Source organism: Sapajus apella, unplaced genomic scaffold (assembly GCF_009761245.1).
Source record: "Sapajus apella isolate SASKATOON/1434 unplaced genomic scaffold, GSC_monkey_1.0 scaffold74, whole genome shotgun sequence".
NCBI lineage: Eukaryota > Metazoa > Chordata > Mammalia > Primates > Cebidae > Sapajus > Sapajus apella.
The window spans coordinates 8521083-8538122 of NW_022437014.1; the positions used below are offsets into that span (position 1 = coordinate 8521083).

Below are 17040 nucleotides of genomic sequence, written 5' to 3' on the forward strand. Positions count from 1 at the left end.
CTGTAGGGAACAAAAGAGGTTGTGGTTTTTATTCATTTGGATTAAAATATTTCTAAAGCATATTACATAATGCCACCTCTTTCTAAAAGCAGTATAATGTACGTTATTTAATGTAATATTTACTCAATATTTAATTATTGTATTCTTGTAATACACATGCTGTCTTGGCTCTTAGCCCTTACACTAAATGACAAATGTCTATAAAGATTGTGAATTTTTCTCCCAGTTTTCTTTCTTCTAATCTTCATATTATCAGTCATCAGCTTTTACATATGACAACTTTCTGGACAGTTCTTCAGAATTCCACTTGGGGTGGAGCTTATTGATAACCTACGTAGTCATTTTGACCTGTGGCTCACCAGAGTTACCAGACTTACTGTTGGTTTGGTTTGCTTTTCACTTTAAGTTAAACCTAAAGTTAAACCTGAAGTGTAACTGAAAGTTAAAAATGTTAAGCTTTCTTTTTAAATTTGTCTTTATTTCACTGAGGTGTTGTGACAACAAAATGTATCTGTTGTACCAGAACACACATCAAGGTGCACTTTTCATTATACCACTATTAAAATGTTTACCTTTTGTAGGAGATACAAACAAGTAAAGATGACCACACCAAATAATCTTCTCGGATTATTCATAGAGACTTGATGGTTTTTAAATTAAGACTCTATTTTATCCTCACAAGAGTCTATGAAAATACGTATATACATAAATACATATGAGATTGCCTTAGAGTGCATTGCCTTGCCTGAAAAAAGAGAGATTATGAAGGGAAGTTAGATACCTTATGCCATAGTTCCTCCTAAAGTGAACTTTCTTTTTCTTTTCTTTTCTTTTTTTTTAGACAGAGTCTCACTCTCTTACTCACACTGGAATGCAGTGGCATGATTTCCTCCCACTGCAACTTGCACCTTCCAGGTTCAAGTGATTCTTGGGCCTCAGCCTTCTAGTAGCTGGAATTACAAGCATGCGCCACTATGCCCAACTGATTTTTGTACTTGTAGTAGAGACTAGGTTTCACCATTTTGGCCAGGCTGGTCTCAAACTTCTGGCCTCAAGTGATCCTCGCACGTCGGCCTCCCAAAGTGCTGGTAATACAGGCGTGAGCCACTGTGCTCAGCCCCAAAGTGAACTTTCTAGAACCTTAAATCTCCTAGAACTTTCTCTGTTTTTGTTTTTCTGTTTGTTTTATAATGAAGAAAACTGAGATTCAGAAAGGTTTCAGAATTTTTTACAGGCTTTTAAGAAAATGTTCTCTCCACATGGACACAGGGAGGGGAACATCACACACTGGGACCTGTCGGGGGGTGGGAGGAGGGATAGGATTAGGAGAAATACCTAATGTAGATGACGGGTTGATGGGTACAGCAAACCACCACAGCACATGTATGCCTGTGTAACAAACCTGCATGTTATGCACATGTACCCCAGAACTTAAAGTATAATAATTAATTTTTAAAAAAATCTTCTTTCCTCCTCTAGATTATAAGGTCTGTGAAAGCACGGGATGTTAGGGTTTTTGTTTTTTCCTTTTCCTACCGGTATATATATCTAACAGCTATCAGCACAGAGCTTGCTTGGTTCCTATGAAACCTTCATTAAATGAATGAATATGAGTTACGCAATTGTCTTAGCAAATTAATCTTTGAAATAAGGTGCTGTTCCTCTGAAACATAGGCAGAAAAAAAAATACGGTGCTGGGAGATTTGTTTTAAGGTTCTAGAAAATTCACCTTGTGGGGAGTTAAAGGATAAAATACGTAACTTTATGATACCTCTTTTCTCAGACTGTGTACTCTCTAGGCAATCTCGTTTTCTTACATAATTTTGTTAGTTTATAAAACAGTTTTTGCTTAAGCCAGCTTGGGATATTTTTCTGTCACTTAGAGTAAAAGTTCTTGACTAACAATGCTTCTGGTTTGTATTTTGTTCACCTTATTCCAGGTGTCTTCCCTCTGGTTTTTTCCCTTCTAATATTCATCATCCATAAACACCTTTATAAAACATAGGTTGTTCTCGCTGGAAACCCTTTATTGGCTTTTAGCACCGTTAGGACAAAGTCTGGGTATTTTATCACAGGCTTTAGAAGTGTGCCCTGTCATGATTTGACCCATGCCCACCTTTTTATTCTCCTTTCCACTGTTCTTTCATGATATGGGACTTCTTATAGCTCCCCTGCTACTACTTAGGTATTGTTCAGAAGCTGCTGTTGAACTGTCAGTTATATTACATTGAATATTGCCTTTGTGTTCCCCATTCCCTTTGTTATATTGAATATAATAAGAAAGATAAAATGCAAGTTTAAAAAACTCAGAAAGTGAGTAAATGATAAACAACAGCTGAGATTTTAAAAATTCAACAGATGTCTATGTAGTAACAAAGAGGGCTCTACCTGAATTAAAGTGGGTGAGTATGGCTTACAAATGTTCTATGCATTTACCTTAGTAAGTTGTTCTGGTATTTCACATTAAAAATAATCAGGCTATTTAATATATTACAAATTTAAAATTTTATACAAAAAAATGTCAGGACTGGAATCGCTGCTTCCTTCATGTTCGTGCTCCTGTCCAGACCTGGCCTCAGAACTGCCACTTCTGATGTACTCCTTGCAGTGCTTAACTCCCCAGAGTGGAGCTTGCAAGGTGCTGTTTTCACACCTCTCTTTCCATGATAGGGATCTGCCCACTTCAGAGGACTCCTCCTGCTGCTTTCAAACGGAGCCTCATTTTTGAGGTGGTAGGGATCGAGGAGAGGAGAAAGGGATTTAAGAGCTGAGGAATATGAGGACTCGTGATGGAGTTTCAGAGTTGGGGTGAGAAGGGGTGCCTATGAAGAAGGCCATAAGAGGGGTTATAGACAGCATCATGAAGGGGAAACAAAGCTGCTTGTGTCCAAAGTAACATTATTTCACAAAAGTCCTTTGCTATTGAAAAAAATTAGTACCCCTCATACACGCAAAATGGAGGAGTGTTAGGTAATTATTAAAACTTTTTTTTTTTTTTGAGACATAGTCTTATTCTGTCACCCAGGCTGGAGTGCAGTGGTGATTATAGCTCACTGTGGCCTCAGTATCCCAGGCTCAAGCCATCCTCCCACCTTAGCCTCCTGAGTAGCTGGGACTAAGACTACAGGTATGCATCACCATGCCTGACTAATTTATTATTATTACTATTTTTTATAGAGACAAGGTTTCCCTGTGTTGCCCAGTCTGGTCTAAAACTCTGCCTGGCCCTCCCAGAGTGCTGGGATTACAGGCAGGAGCCACTGCGCCTGAACAGAATTTTTAAGGAATTCCCACAGGGGTTCTTGAAACCTGAGAATACCCATCAATAATATGAACTGTCACATACAATACACAGTATAGGGAAACCACAAAGATCAAGTTTAGTTATTATACCTTTCCCCACTTTTAAATATCAGTATTTGTGAGACCAATCTGTTATATGCTAGGAAACTATCCCAACCCACCATTTAGAACTATGTACAAGTTACATGGGTCTGAGGGGCTTCGGGTAAAGTTAGTCATCTTTTACTGGCATATTTTGACAATTTGGACACTTTCTGTACACATTGCTAATGTGTGTTGAAAAGTAGAGTTGCTAGCTAAGAAAGTTAATAGCTCCTGCAAAAATAAGGTATGACCTTATTTTTCAAATTAATAACAAATTGTATTTGTCTCTGTATTAGTCCATTTTCACGTTGCCATAAAAAACTACGTTAGACTGGGTATTTTCTAAAGAAAAGAGGTTTAATTGACTCACAGTTCCACAGGCTGTACAGCAGGCATGGCTGGGGAGGCCTCAGAAAATGTAAAATCAGGACAAAATGTGAAGGGGAAGCAAGCACATCTTCATGTGGCAACAGGAGAGAGAGCAAAGGGGGAAGTGCTGTACACTTTCAGACAACCAGATCTCATGAGACCTCACTTGCACGAGAACAGCAAGGGAGAAATCTGCCCCCATGATCCAATCACCTCCCACGAGGTCCTTCTCCCAGTATTGGGGATTACAATTCAACATGAGATTTGGGTGGGAACACAGAGCCAAACCATATCAGTTTCCCATCCCACTAAAATGGCAGGAAGTCTGTTTACTAGAATTTGTGCCATTTTCAAATGTGTAATCATTCATTTTCAGATTAATATATTCGGACAAGGGATAAGGTGAATGCCAGCAAGTCATGGGCCATAACCACCTGTGTCTTTTTCTTTTTCTGTTTTTTGAGACATTCTCACTCTTTTTGCCCAGGCTGGAGTGCAGTGGCGCACTGCAACCTCTGCCTCCTGGGTTCAAGTGATTCTCCTACCTCAGCCTCCTGAGTAGCTGAGATTACAAGGTGCTTAACAGCATACCCAGCTAATTTTATATTTTTAGTAGAGTCGAGGTTTCACCATGTTGGCCGGACTGGTCTTGAACTCCTGATCTCAAAGGTAATCTGCCAGCCTTGGCCTCTCAAAGTGCTGGTATTACAGGAGTGAGCCACTGCACCTGGCCCCACCTGTGTCTTAGGAACATACTTGGCTGGGTGCAGTGGCTCACGCCTGTAATCCTAGCACTTTGGGAGGCCAAGGCCAGTGGATCACAAGGTCAGGAGTTCGAGACCAGCCTAACTGATATGGTGAAACCCCATCTCTACTAAAAATACAAAAATTAGCTGGGCCTGGTGGTGCGCTCCTCTAATCCCAGCTACTCGGGAGACTGAGGCAGGAGAATTGCTTGAACCCAGGAGGTGGAGGCTACAGCGAGCCAGTATCGCGCCATTGCACTCCAGCCTGAATCACAGAGCGAGATTCAGTCTCAAAAAAAGAAAGAACGAACGGACATTCTCAGCTATTCTTATTTTCTCTCTTTCTCTGACTCCTCTTGCATTTATAGTATCATAAGTCTTAGGTCTCATACTCAATGAATGTGAAACAAGAAAACTCTCTACACAATTCATTTGCACAGATAACATTTTCATTCACATGAGTGTCTAAACTAAATGCCAGTCGTTAGTGGTAAAATTATGAGTAAGCCAGGTGCAGTTGTTCTCTCTCCTTCCCTCTCCTCCTATCAGTCACTCTGCCTTTCTGTCTCTTTCTCCCTCCTTCTTACCTTCACGGGTGGACTGTTATAATAGCTTCCTTTTCCCTTCCAATCCATCAAACTTATTCTTGGCTGAGAAAATTTAAACATACACATCTGATCTAATTCTCTTTAGCTGTCTCAAACTTCACATGTAGCCACAGTATCAAGTTTCAATTCTTTAGCATGCTATTGCAAAGTCCTTTCCTAATCCCAGCCTGCCTTTGTCTGTCTCAGGCTTCCGCTGTTTGCTTTAGCTGCAGGGATGTTTACTATTTACATTTTGAAGCTGCCTAATACTACTATTGCCAGTTCTATCTCAAGCAGAACCATTCATTCCCTTACTTGCTACTCTTGTATTCTTTCATATATTTTACAACACATTGTGTTATGTTGGCTTCTTTCACCTTTCTATACCCCCTGCCAAACTCAGAGATGCAAAAATAGAAGGTACCATGTGTTCTCATTTTAATCCACATTGCTTTTGAGCAATCTCGATTTATGATAACCATCAGTAAATGTTTGAACTTAATCCAAAGACATGTGCCTAAAGTCAGAAAATTCACAATCTAGTTGTATAGATAGATATACAATTACTTATAATAGTAGGCAATATATACTAACTAAAATCGGAAACTTCTTGAAATTATGATCATGAATGTGACTTTTATGTCCTTAACCACTTTGCTGGCTCTCTGGCGTTTTACTGGGTACATAGTTATTCTTTACATGTATAAATGTAATGACTAAACAAACGGAAGAAGTCTCCTCAGCATGGTCTAGTGGACCCCTACCTCCAATTCTTATAATCCTCTCGCACTCCAAAACTCTTAGAAGATGCAATAGTCCCAGACCTTGACCAGGAGAGAAATTGCTGTGAAAATGCCATGAACAGAGAAAGCAAACCGTGATAGCAATTGAGAGCCCCATACAAAAGTCATAAAGGCACATTCTTCTAATTGGAGGCATTTTCTAGCATATGTAGTTTTACTCCAAGGTGACTAGCAGCATGGCTGTTTTCAAAAATAATTATGAGGGGTGGCTTATTGTAAGAGATGATCGATTTTAATTTTCACAGAAACATCAGATAAGTTCATAACTTTGTTAATAGCCTCATCTTTTATTTGTTTTTTTTTTTTTTTTGTGGCAAAGAAATTTCCCCTCAGGGTGTTTGTCTATAAGTAGAATTCTTTATTCATTAATATCTTGTTTTTTATACTGATAACTGTACCAAAACTTACAATTTTATGGTCATAGTTTCTTATGAAACTAACTTAAATAAAATACACTTAAATTTTATCTATAAAAATATGTTCTTAATCATAAAGAATTTATCAAATGTTGGGTACAACCTAACTTGCAATTGATGAGTTGATTGTGTTTACTTGTGTTGGGGAGCAACTTTGATTTTAAATTAGTACCTTTTTAAGGTATTGTTTTTACATATATTCTATACAGAAGTGTTACCTGACTTCTGTAGGATCATAAATACTGGAATGAGGCCAGGCGCTAGCACTTTGGGAAGCTGAGGTGGGCGGATCACCTGAGGTCAGGGTTTGAGACCAGCCTGGCCAACGTGGTAAAACCTGATCTCTACGAAAAATACAAAAATTAGCCAGGTGTGGTGGCAGGTGCCTGTAATCCCAGCTACTTAGGATTCTGAGGCAGGAGAATCGCTTGAACTCGAGAGACAGTTTGCAGTGAGCCGAGACTGTGTCATTGCACTCCAGCCTGGACAACAGCAATATTCTGTCTTTAAAAATAAGAATACTGGAATGAAGTTTTCATGTGAAGAGAGGATATTATGATTACAGGGCACGGGCAAAGCGTAGAGCCAGTCTGGCACAAATGGTTTTGGTTTTGATTTTTTCCCCCCACAATAGAAGTTCTTAAAATTATTATATGAAGTCGTTCCTGGGCTATTGAATTACTTATTTTCTTGAGTTAACTCATTGGCAGTTAACTTCGTAAAAGCAATATTTTTAAATTCACATGGGGAAAAAACTGCCATCTCTTGATTTGAGCATTAATAACTTTTTGCTGATTTTTGACACATTTTAAAACTTGGATTTAAATTTCTTTATATTTGGTAAAAGTATTTCAGTGTTATAAATCATTATGTAATAAAAGATCTTACTCTCTTTCTCTTGATATCCTCATGGTTTTTTATTACATATTTAAATCAACTACATGCTTATTGATCCTGGCTATATTATTAGCTATTATTAGATAACATAATTTTAAAGTACCTGTTGCCCTCTGGACACTGAACATGCAACGTTTATTGCTTGAGCATTACCTTTGCTTTGAACATGGCTTTGTAAGGACAAAAATCCAGGCCAGGTGCTGTGGCTCACGCCTATGATCCCAGCACTTTGGGAGGTCAGGGCAGGCGGATCACCTGAGGTCAGGAGTTTGAGACCAGCCTGGCCAAAGTGGTGAAACCCTATCTCTATTAAAAATACAAAAAAAAATTAGCTGGGCGTAGTGGCACCCAGTTACTTGGGAGGCTGAGGCAGCAGAATCACTTGAACCTAGGAGACAGAGGTTGCAGTGAGCCAAGGTCATGCCATTGCATGCCAGCCTAGGCAGCAAGAGCAAAACTGTATCTCAAAAAGAAAGAAAAAAAAGACAAAAATCTGAGCCCTTCTTTTACAACATAGGAAAGTAATACTGTAAGTTATGGTCATTTATATGGAGGAAACATATCAGTGTTTTGTTTCTCTGTAGGATTGCTAAACTTTAAGAATTTTTAAAGGATCCAAGTCAGTAATTATATATCTAGTTTCCTTCCCAAACTAATTATTTTCTTCCTTAAGAATTACTTCTCAAATTATCTTATTTTTAGCTGTTGCAAAGTCAACTTCAGAGGCCATACTAGGCAGGCAAAAGAGAAAACCAGGTTATTGTGAGATGAGGTGGTGATGAGGTCTGGGGTAAAATAGAATGTATATAACTCACTTAAATGCATTTAAATTTCTTTAAAACATTGTGCCATCTAAAGAAAATCCTTGGCCACTGTGACTTTAAAATCCTTGGTTTATATTCATCTAATAAAAACTATAATGTTTATATAAAAATTACCTTTATATATACATATATGATATAATGAACATGTGTATTATTGTGCTCATCTACTAGTGTATTTGTGTGGGCCACTTAGTATTTTAATAGGCTTTAAAAAAAGTACCAAGTGGCCGGGCGCGGTGGCTCAAGCCTGTAATCCCAGCACTTTGGGAGGCCGAGGCGGGTGGATCACGAGGTCAAGAGATCGAGACCATCCTGGTCAACATGGTGAAACCCTGTCTCTACTAAAAATACAAAAAAAATTAGCTGGGCATGGTGGTGCGTGCCTGTAATCCCAGCTACTCAGGAGGCTGAGACAGGAGAATTGCCTGAACCCAGGAAGCGGAGGTTGCGGTGAGCCGAGATCGCGCCATTGCACTCCCCCCTGGGTAACATGAGTGAAACTCCATCTCAAAAAAAAAAAAAAAAAAAAGTACCAAGTAAGGTGAAAACCTAACACTTCCATTTTATTCCTGAATCTTTTCCACTTGTCTAATCTTATTCCCTACAGTGATACTCAAAGGTAGAATTAAAGTGGTTAATGGGGTGAAGGGTAGACATTGTTTATCTTCATAAATATTACTTAAAATCTGGCATTGTAGGATATTGAGAAAATTCAGATTTTCCAGCTTTATTAAAATTTGATGACTTTACATTGGGCTTACATAAACAAAAGAAGACCTGTATCTTTTCCAGTTCACTGTGCCATATATTATATATTTATCTTTTCAGCCTGAGGAAGAACTTGATCCTGAAGAGAGGGACAACTTCCTCCAGCAGCTTTATAAGTTTATGGAAGACAGAGGTATTTTCATGCTCATTATTTTATTTTATTTTTATTTATTATACTTCAAGTCGTCGGGTACATGCTCATTATTTTAAAGTAGTCATTTCTTTTACATGTGTACATTCTAAGTATATGCATTGCTTTTGTTAGTATTGCAGATACACAGTTTTGGATTTTATTTATGTATTTATTTTGAGACAGACAGGTTCTTGCTTTGATCCCCAGGCCAGAGTGCAGTGATTTGATCCTGACTTACTATGGCCTTGACCTCCTGGGCTCATTGATCCTCCTGCCTCAGCTTCTCAAGTAGCTGGGACTACAGGCATGTGCCACTATACCCAGCTAATTTTCTTTTCTATTGTATTTGGTTGTGCCCACACTTTTTTTTTTTTTTTTCTGGGACAGAGTCTTTCTCCATTACCGGAGCTGGAGTGCAGTGGCACGAACATGGCTCCCTCCAGCCTCCACTTCCTGGGCTCAAGCAATTCTCCCACCTCAGGTTCCCAAGTAGCTGGAACCACAGGCACACACACTGCCACACTCAGCTAATTTTTTCCTTTTAATTTTTGTAGAGACAGGATACCATATTGCTCAGGCTACTCTCAATTTTTGTAGAGATGGGTTTTGCCATATTGCCCAGGCTGCTCTCAAACTCCTGGCCTCAAGTGATCCTCTCACCTCAGCCTCCCAAATTGCTGAGAGTACAGGTGTGAACCATCATGTCTGTCTAGTTTTGGATTTTAAATAAAGCCCAGAATCAGTTACACCTGACAATAGTACACTATTTGGAATTAAACTATTAATATCTATTTTGCATAGAAATGAAAGTATTTTGATACAGTTTAGTTTCCCTTGTCACTAAAAAACTAAAAAATATTCTGATATTTCAGAAATAGAAAGTGACCGGTCATAATGTTAATCTGCATACCCACTAATTACTCATGATGTATTTGTGGCAAATAAACTAGCCTGATCTTTGTTCTCAGCAAATTAAACATAAAGGAGACCAACCATTATCTGAAAAGGATGATATTTCTAATATAGGTAGCATAATAGAACCATTGTAAACCGTCATACTCCTTGGCATTTGTTAGTCCTAGAAAATCTTAAGATAAATTGGTCCTAAACATTCTGTGTTGCCGTTAGGTATCATCCTTCAGATTACTGCTAACAGTCTTAACATTGGTGTCAAAGCAGTGAAAATGGAACCAGGCTGTAAATGTTATCTTTTCTATTGTGTTTGGTTGTGCCCACACTTTTTTTTTTTTTTTTTTTTTTTTTTCTGAGACAGAGTCTTGCTCCATTACCCAAGCTGGAGTGCAGTGGCACGAACATGGCTCCCTCCAGCCTCCACTTCCTGGGCTCAAGCAATTCTCCCACCTCAGGTTCCCAAGTAGCTGGGACCACAGGCACACACACTGCCACACTCAGCTAATTTTTTCCTTTTAATTTTTGTAGAGACAGGATACCGCCATGTTGCTCAGGCTACTCTCAAACTCCTCAGCTCAAGTGATCTTCCTGCCTCGGCCTCCCAAAGTGCTGGGATTATAGGTGTGAGCCACTGCACCCAGCCCTATGCCCAAGCTTCTTGAATCAGCAACATTGTTGGCCATACCATGCAGTCCCAATGTTTAGTTTTACTCAATTCATTGGCAGTTAAAGAGGTGGCTTTATTAATTTTAGAAGTATAACACCTAAAATCTGAAGATCCCCACAAAGCTGTATAAAGAATAGAGAGAATATCTTATGTTGTCTTACATTGTTTAAGGTTAAATATGTGCCTCTAATTAATGAAATTTGGGAAATTAGAATTTGACAGCTTTGTTTTTCATTTTGAGAATGAAAAACAAAATGAAAAATTAGTGTTTTTCATTTGAATAAACGTTTTGTTTCTACCTACTTATATTGAAAAGGTACTCCAATCAACAAACCACCTGTTTTGGGCTATAAAGATCTCAATCTTTTCAAACTCTTCAGACTGGTTTATCATCAGGGTGGATGTGACAATGTAAGTATAAAGTTGCTCTTTGAAATACATATGATGTAATAAAAAGTTAAATTATCCTATATGACATTATGTGCACATTAGATAATAAATACATTTTCTTAATGAACATAGAATATTAGGATAAAGATTATTTCCTGGCTGTGCATGGTGGCTCATGCCTGTAATACCAGCATTTTGGGAGGCTGAGGTGGGTGGATTGCTTGAGCTCAGGAGTTTGTGACCAGCCTGGGCAACATGGCTAAACCCCATCTCTACAAAAAATACAAAAACTAGCCAGGAGTGGTGCCACATGCCTGTAGTCCCGACTACTTGGGAAGCTGAGGTGGGAGGATCACTTGAGCCCAGGAGGTGGAGGCTGCAGTGAGTCCTGATTACGCCACTGCACTCCAGCCTGGGCAACAGAGCGAGACCCTGTCTCAAAAAAAAGGAAAAAAAAAAGATGATTTCCCTTTCCAAATGTTAACATAAAAACTTAATTTTCCAGATTGATAGTGGTGCTGTATGGAAGCAAATTTATATGGACCTTGGCATTCCTATTTTGAATTCAGCTGCTTCCTACAATGTAAAAACTGCTTATAGAAAGTAAGTAGTATAGTTTATTCATGACAGAATACGTATTTATAAAAAATATTTTTCATTTACTTTTTTAATGAGAATACATCAATCCAGGAACATTAAAGTTAGAGAAAGTGTATAAAAAGATTTAGGTTAACAGATACTTGTGATTGAAAGTTACTTCAGTGCATCAAATCTGCTTTGCTCCATTTCTTATGTTCTCCTGATTACCTTTCCAAAATCAGGATGCAGGTAGTGTCTGTGATTATGATACATGTTATAGAGCTATATCTTTTGAGGTGAACAGCCTTCATATCAAAACTTATGGTAGTTATGTTCAGTTATCACAAGCTCAGACTTCGCAGGATGGCATTTTATTTTATGATCGCTTTCTCTGTTTATAATTCTGCCTAAAACACCAAGAAAATAGTAACACAGAAAATAGCAACACAAAATTATTTTTAAATTACTTGGGCTTTACCTTTTAAAAATGTATTTAGTAACATATTCAAGTTAAATGCAAAGACTATAAGATTTATTAAATGAAATATTTTTTGTTTAGGTATCTCTATGGTTTTGAGGAGTACTGCCGTTCGGCAAATATTCAATTCAGAACTATTCATCACCATGAACCAAAAGTAAAAGAGGAAAAAAAAGACTTAGAAGAATCAATGGAAGAGGCTCTCAAATTAGATCAAGAAATGCCTTTAACAGAAGTGAAGAGTGAACCTGAGGAAAATATTGATTCAGACAGTGAAAGCGAAAGAGAAGAGATAGAATTAAAGTCTCCGAGGGTGAGTTCCTAATACTAATTTTATCTGGTTTAAGTATTATTTAAAATTTTTTATTATAGCCATTTTAGTATATACACAAAAGTAGGTTCACTACAGTGAACCTAGTTTATTTTCCAGTATTTGATGCTGCTTAACTAGGTACTTTTTTCTAAAGATATTGTACAGTTATTTCCTCTACCTGAAAACCCTTCCTTCTGTTTTCTGTTTATGTTTGATCAAGTAATTCTCATCTGGGATGAATTCCTTTTTTCAAGTCTTCTGCTAAAGTATTACCTCATTGGTCACCTTACCTGAAATTGTAACCTGTCTCCTCTCTTTGGAACTCTCAGTCCCTCTAATGTTGCTCCTACCTGTAATTTACTTATTTATTCTGTTTATTGTGATTGTCTATTTTGCCTCACTCTACACTAGAATCACACTCCACGAGGTCAGGGATTAGTATTTATTTCATTTATTGACAGATCCCAGGCATTTAGAATACTGCCTGGCACATAGTAAAGGCTTATTAAATAAATGCTGAATAAATAAATCTCCTCTTTAAAGTGCCTGTGCCCCAAATCAGATGGTATCTTGTCTTTCTCTGTAAGTTTATAGCATATTATGTAGTTCTGGTGATGTGTGCATGTACTCTGGTTCTATCTTCCAACTCTGCTCCTTCTCTCCTTTGATATGTCAGGTCTATTTAGGAATTGTCACCTACCATTTGGATCAGTGTCCAGTGATGTTTACATAGTAAGACTTACCAAATTTTAGAAAGAGAAAGGAATGTACCACACTATCAAAGAAGTTTAATTAATATGTCTTATTTTTGGTGAAATCATATTTAATGAAAGAGAATGTGAAATTGCTTTCTGTTATAGTTCAGAAACCAATTTTTAAAACCATTCATTCTTTCATGTAGTAAATGGAATCTTCTAGTGAATGACATGAAATTTCCAAATTGGTTTTTTCGTTTCTTTTTTTAATTGTGGTAAGTACATATAACAAAAAATTTGCCACCTGAACGCTTTTTAAGTGTACATTTCATTGGCATTAAGTACATTAACACCAGTGCATAACTGTCACCACCGTCCACTTCCAGAATATTTTTACCTTGCAAAACTGGAATTCTGTGTCCATCAAACAGTAACTCCTCATTCCTTCCCCAACCCCTAGCAACCACAATTTTACTTTCTGTATCTATGAATTTGATCTTCTAGATACCTTTACATAAGTGAAATCATACAGTGTTTGTCCTTTTGTACTGGCTTATTCATTCAGCATGATGTCTACAAGACATTATGTTGTAGCATGTATCAGAATTTTCTTCCTTTTTAAAGGTGAATAGTATTTTATTGTATATATTGTGGACATACTTTCTTGTTATTACCTAAAAACCTTCCTCGTCCTACATAAAATATCTGCAGTGTGCTGTCTAGTATAGATGAACCGTAAATTTACCTTCTCCAAGATTTTTCTCCAATTTTTTACTATTTAAAAAAGTGCCATAATACATTTGCTTGTAAAAATATCTTCAGCATATATATAAACTACATATATAAATCAGGCTTCTAGGTCGGGCGCGGTAGCTTACGCCTGTAACCCCAGCACTTTGGGAGGCTGAAGTAGGCGAATCACAAGGTCAGGAGTTCGAGACCAGCCTGGCCAACATGGTGAAACCCCCGTCTCTACTAAAAATACAAAAAATTAGCTGGGCATGGTGGCAGGCGCCTGTAATCCCAGCTGCTCAGGAGGCTGAGGCATGAGAATTGCTTGAACCCAGGAGGCGGAGGTTGCAGTGAGCCAAGATCATGCCACTGCACTCCAGCCCAGGTGACAGTGGGAGACTGCCTCTCAAAAAAAAAGAAAAACAAATAAGCAAGCCTTCTAAAAATGGCATTTCTTACCTGTAGGCCCAGCTACTCAGGAGGCTGAGGCAGGAGAATCACTTGAACCCAGGAGGCAGAGAGCCAAGATCATACCACTGCACTCCAGCCTGGGTGATAGAGGAATACTCTGTCTCAAAAAATATGAATAAATAAGTAAAAATGGTATTTCTGGGACAAAGGCATACAGACCCAAATTTCACAGCAGTTGTTTTCATTCATTTACCTACAGATATTTTAAAAGCACCTGCTAGGCTGGATGCAGTGTCTAACCCCAGCACTTTCAGCAGCCGAGGCAGGCAGGTCATGAGGTCAAGAGATTGAGACCATCCTGCCCAACTTGGTGAAATCCCATCCCTACTAAAAACACAAAAATTAGCTGGGTGTGGTGGCTCGCGCCTGTAGTCCCAGCTATTTGGGAGGCTGAGGCAGGAGAATTGCTTGAACCTTGGAGGCGGAGGTTGCAGTGAGCGGAGATCACACCACTGCACTCCAGCCTGGTGACAGAGCGAGACTGTGTCACAAAAAAAAATAATAATAATAAAAGCACCTGCTATGTAACAGCAGTGTGGATCTAAGGAGATGGAAGTGCTGTCATAGAACTTGCATAGTAGTGCTTGGTGACAAAGAAATTTCTTTTCCTGCCTTTGAAGTGTGAATAGCAGATAGCTAGCAATTAATTGTATCCTAATGCTCCCTAAATTGCTGGCTTTTTTTTTTTTTAATCTGCTTTATTCCAAGAAGAGGAGAATTCTGCCAGTGTGTAGAAGTTGCCTTGAAGAAGAATCTAGGAGATAGTGAAATTGCTCACCAGTATGGTCATTTCAGCATTCAGTGGGCTAGACAGAAGCCAGTGGGGGTAAAACATGTTGCTGTTGGCCCAGGAAACTCTCCAGATAGTCTTTCAAAGAAGCCTGTTCACTTTTCTGCCATTGATGCAATTCAGTCCTTTTAAAATGTAATCCACAAATAGAATGATAATGTAAATTTTGTCTTACTAAACAGTAGAATTAGAGACCACAGAGCTTTTTAAAAAGCAAAATTCAGGGAATTGGTTTTATTATTGTTATATTGTATCATTAACATTAGATAATATTTAAATTTTTATTATAGTTGAGAAATAATAAAAGTGAGATAAAATGATATAAACAGAGGAGGAAATTTTTACTTCCTTTTTGTTATTTTTGTTTTCTTTTTGCATTCAAACAGATTCTTAGCCAAAGTAGACCTGGACATAATGAGTAATTTATATTGGTTATTCTTTTACTTTCAAAAGGAAGAGAAATGTACAAGTGAGTTGACTGGTTTTCAGTGCCATGTTTCAAGCCAGAGTCATTGCTGTGAAGGTCAAAGGAAAAGATTTTTTCCTGCTTTTTTCGCCTTTATTAGTGATAGCTATGTTAAAGCTTTTACCCCCTCTACCAGGGACGAAGGAGAATTACTCGAGATGTAAATTCTATTAAAAAGGAAATTGAAGAAGAGAAAACAGAAGACAAATTAAAAGATAATGATACAGAAAATAAGGATGTAGATGATGACTATGAAACTGCAGAGAAAAAAGAAAATGAGCTACTACTGGGGAGAAAAAATACACCAAAGCAAAAAGAGAAGAAAATTAAAAAACAGGAGGATTCTGACAAAGACTCAGATGAAGAGGAAGAGAAAAGCCAAGAGAGGTACATTATCTTATGTTTGTTCTCCAGAAGCACCTGTCTGGGGTACAACAGCGCTTTGTTCCTGCTTAGAGATTCAGGTTTGAGGGAATGTTTTCTTATTGGGACTTCCATTCCTCTTGTCTAGTGAAGGTGAGACACATTGTGAAGATGATGTGTATCGCCTTTCGGAATTGGAGAATATACTGGTCGCACCATTTTAATAGCACTTGTGCCCTAAACAGTGGCCTCAAAGAAGGCTGCGCCACCCAGTCAAAAGAAAGGTCCTGCAGTTGACAGCAGGGAAGGGAGCTGGAGAAAAATGGAGGAAGTGGACAAGAGGAAACAGCGACAGCAAAAATTCCATTTTAAAAAAGGTACAATGTGGGAAAGCTAACAAACACATGGGTGCACAGTACTAGCAGATGTTTCTGTGTGTTAGCTTTAAGACATTTTTCTTTTTCAAGTTACTGTATTAGAGTAAGTGGCATGCACCCCGATCCTAGTTTGGAAAATGCATTCTTGCCCCACATCACACCAGTAAATTTCAGATTTTTTAATGTCCATCCTGTTTGCTGTTGAGTGAAAACTATATTTTTCTATGTATTAGACAAGTATGGACTGAACTGACTTAAAATAGTCAGAGATTAAGCAGTCCAGTGAGATCAAGGTAGTCTCTGACCAAGGTATTAGTTGTTTTCTGTAAGTGTTGTCAAATGGATTTACTAATTTTAGGACACTACTAAAAATGAATTTTAACTGAGCAGCAGCATAACACACTCACTTGTAATATCAGCTCTCTTCCATAGTTATTTTTTGATTATTATGTGATGTTAAATTTTCTAGAAATTTGAGTTGTTAAGCCAAATTTGGAAAAACTGACCTGCCATTGAGGGAATAAATATTTGGAAAAATAGGATGATTGGTGAATGGGAGAGGTAATTTGATTCAATACAAATAGGTATAGGAGCTATCATAGTTATACGTGAACTAGGTTAGTGAGTAAAGAAGGTTCTGTAATGAAATATAATTAGGATTAGGAAAAGTAGGAGGAAATAATTGGAGTTGAGTATAATGATATGAGTTTATAATTTTGAATATTTGAACAAAAAAATTTAAGCAAAGGTGAACCACTTAAAAAGTGGGGCCTAATTATAGTTTGAAGTTTTGTGAAAAGCATCAGAATACAAAAATTGTAATATGTATATAACACATATAAAACTAAATGTGGTTTAAAAAGACTATAACTGTTAT

The 17040-nt window shown here is 37.8% G+C and overlaps 1 protein-coding gene across 3 annotated transcripts in view; it reads left to right on the forward strand.

Moving 5' to 3' along the window:
* ARID4A (AT-rich interaction domain 4A) overlaps positions 1 to 17040 on the forward strand; it is a 70927-nt gene that overhangs the window by 31342 nt on the left and 22545 nt on the right. For all 3 annotated transcript variants that reach the window (XM_032251183.1, XM_032251186.1, XM_032251184.1), the window contains exons 12-16: positions 8858 to 8930; positions 10826 to 10920; positions 11405 to 11502; positions 12038 to 12269; positions 15560 to 15810. In XM_032251183.1, the coding sequence (XP_032107074.1) occupies positions 8858 to 8930; positions 10826 to 10920; positions 11405 to 11502; positions 12038 to 12269; positions 15560 to 15810 (749 nt within the window). The remainder of the gene's footprint in view (positions 1 to 8857; positions 8931 to 10825; positions 10921 to 11404; positions 11503 to 12037; positions 12270 to 15559; positions 15811 to 17040) is intronic.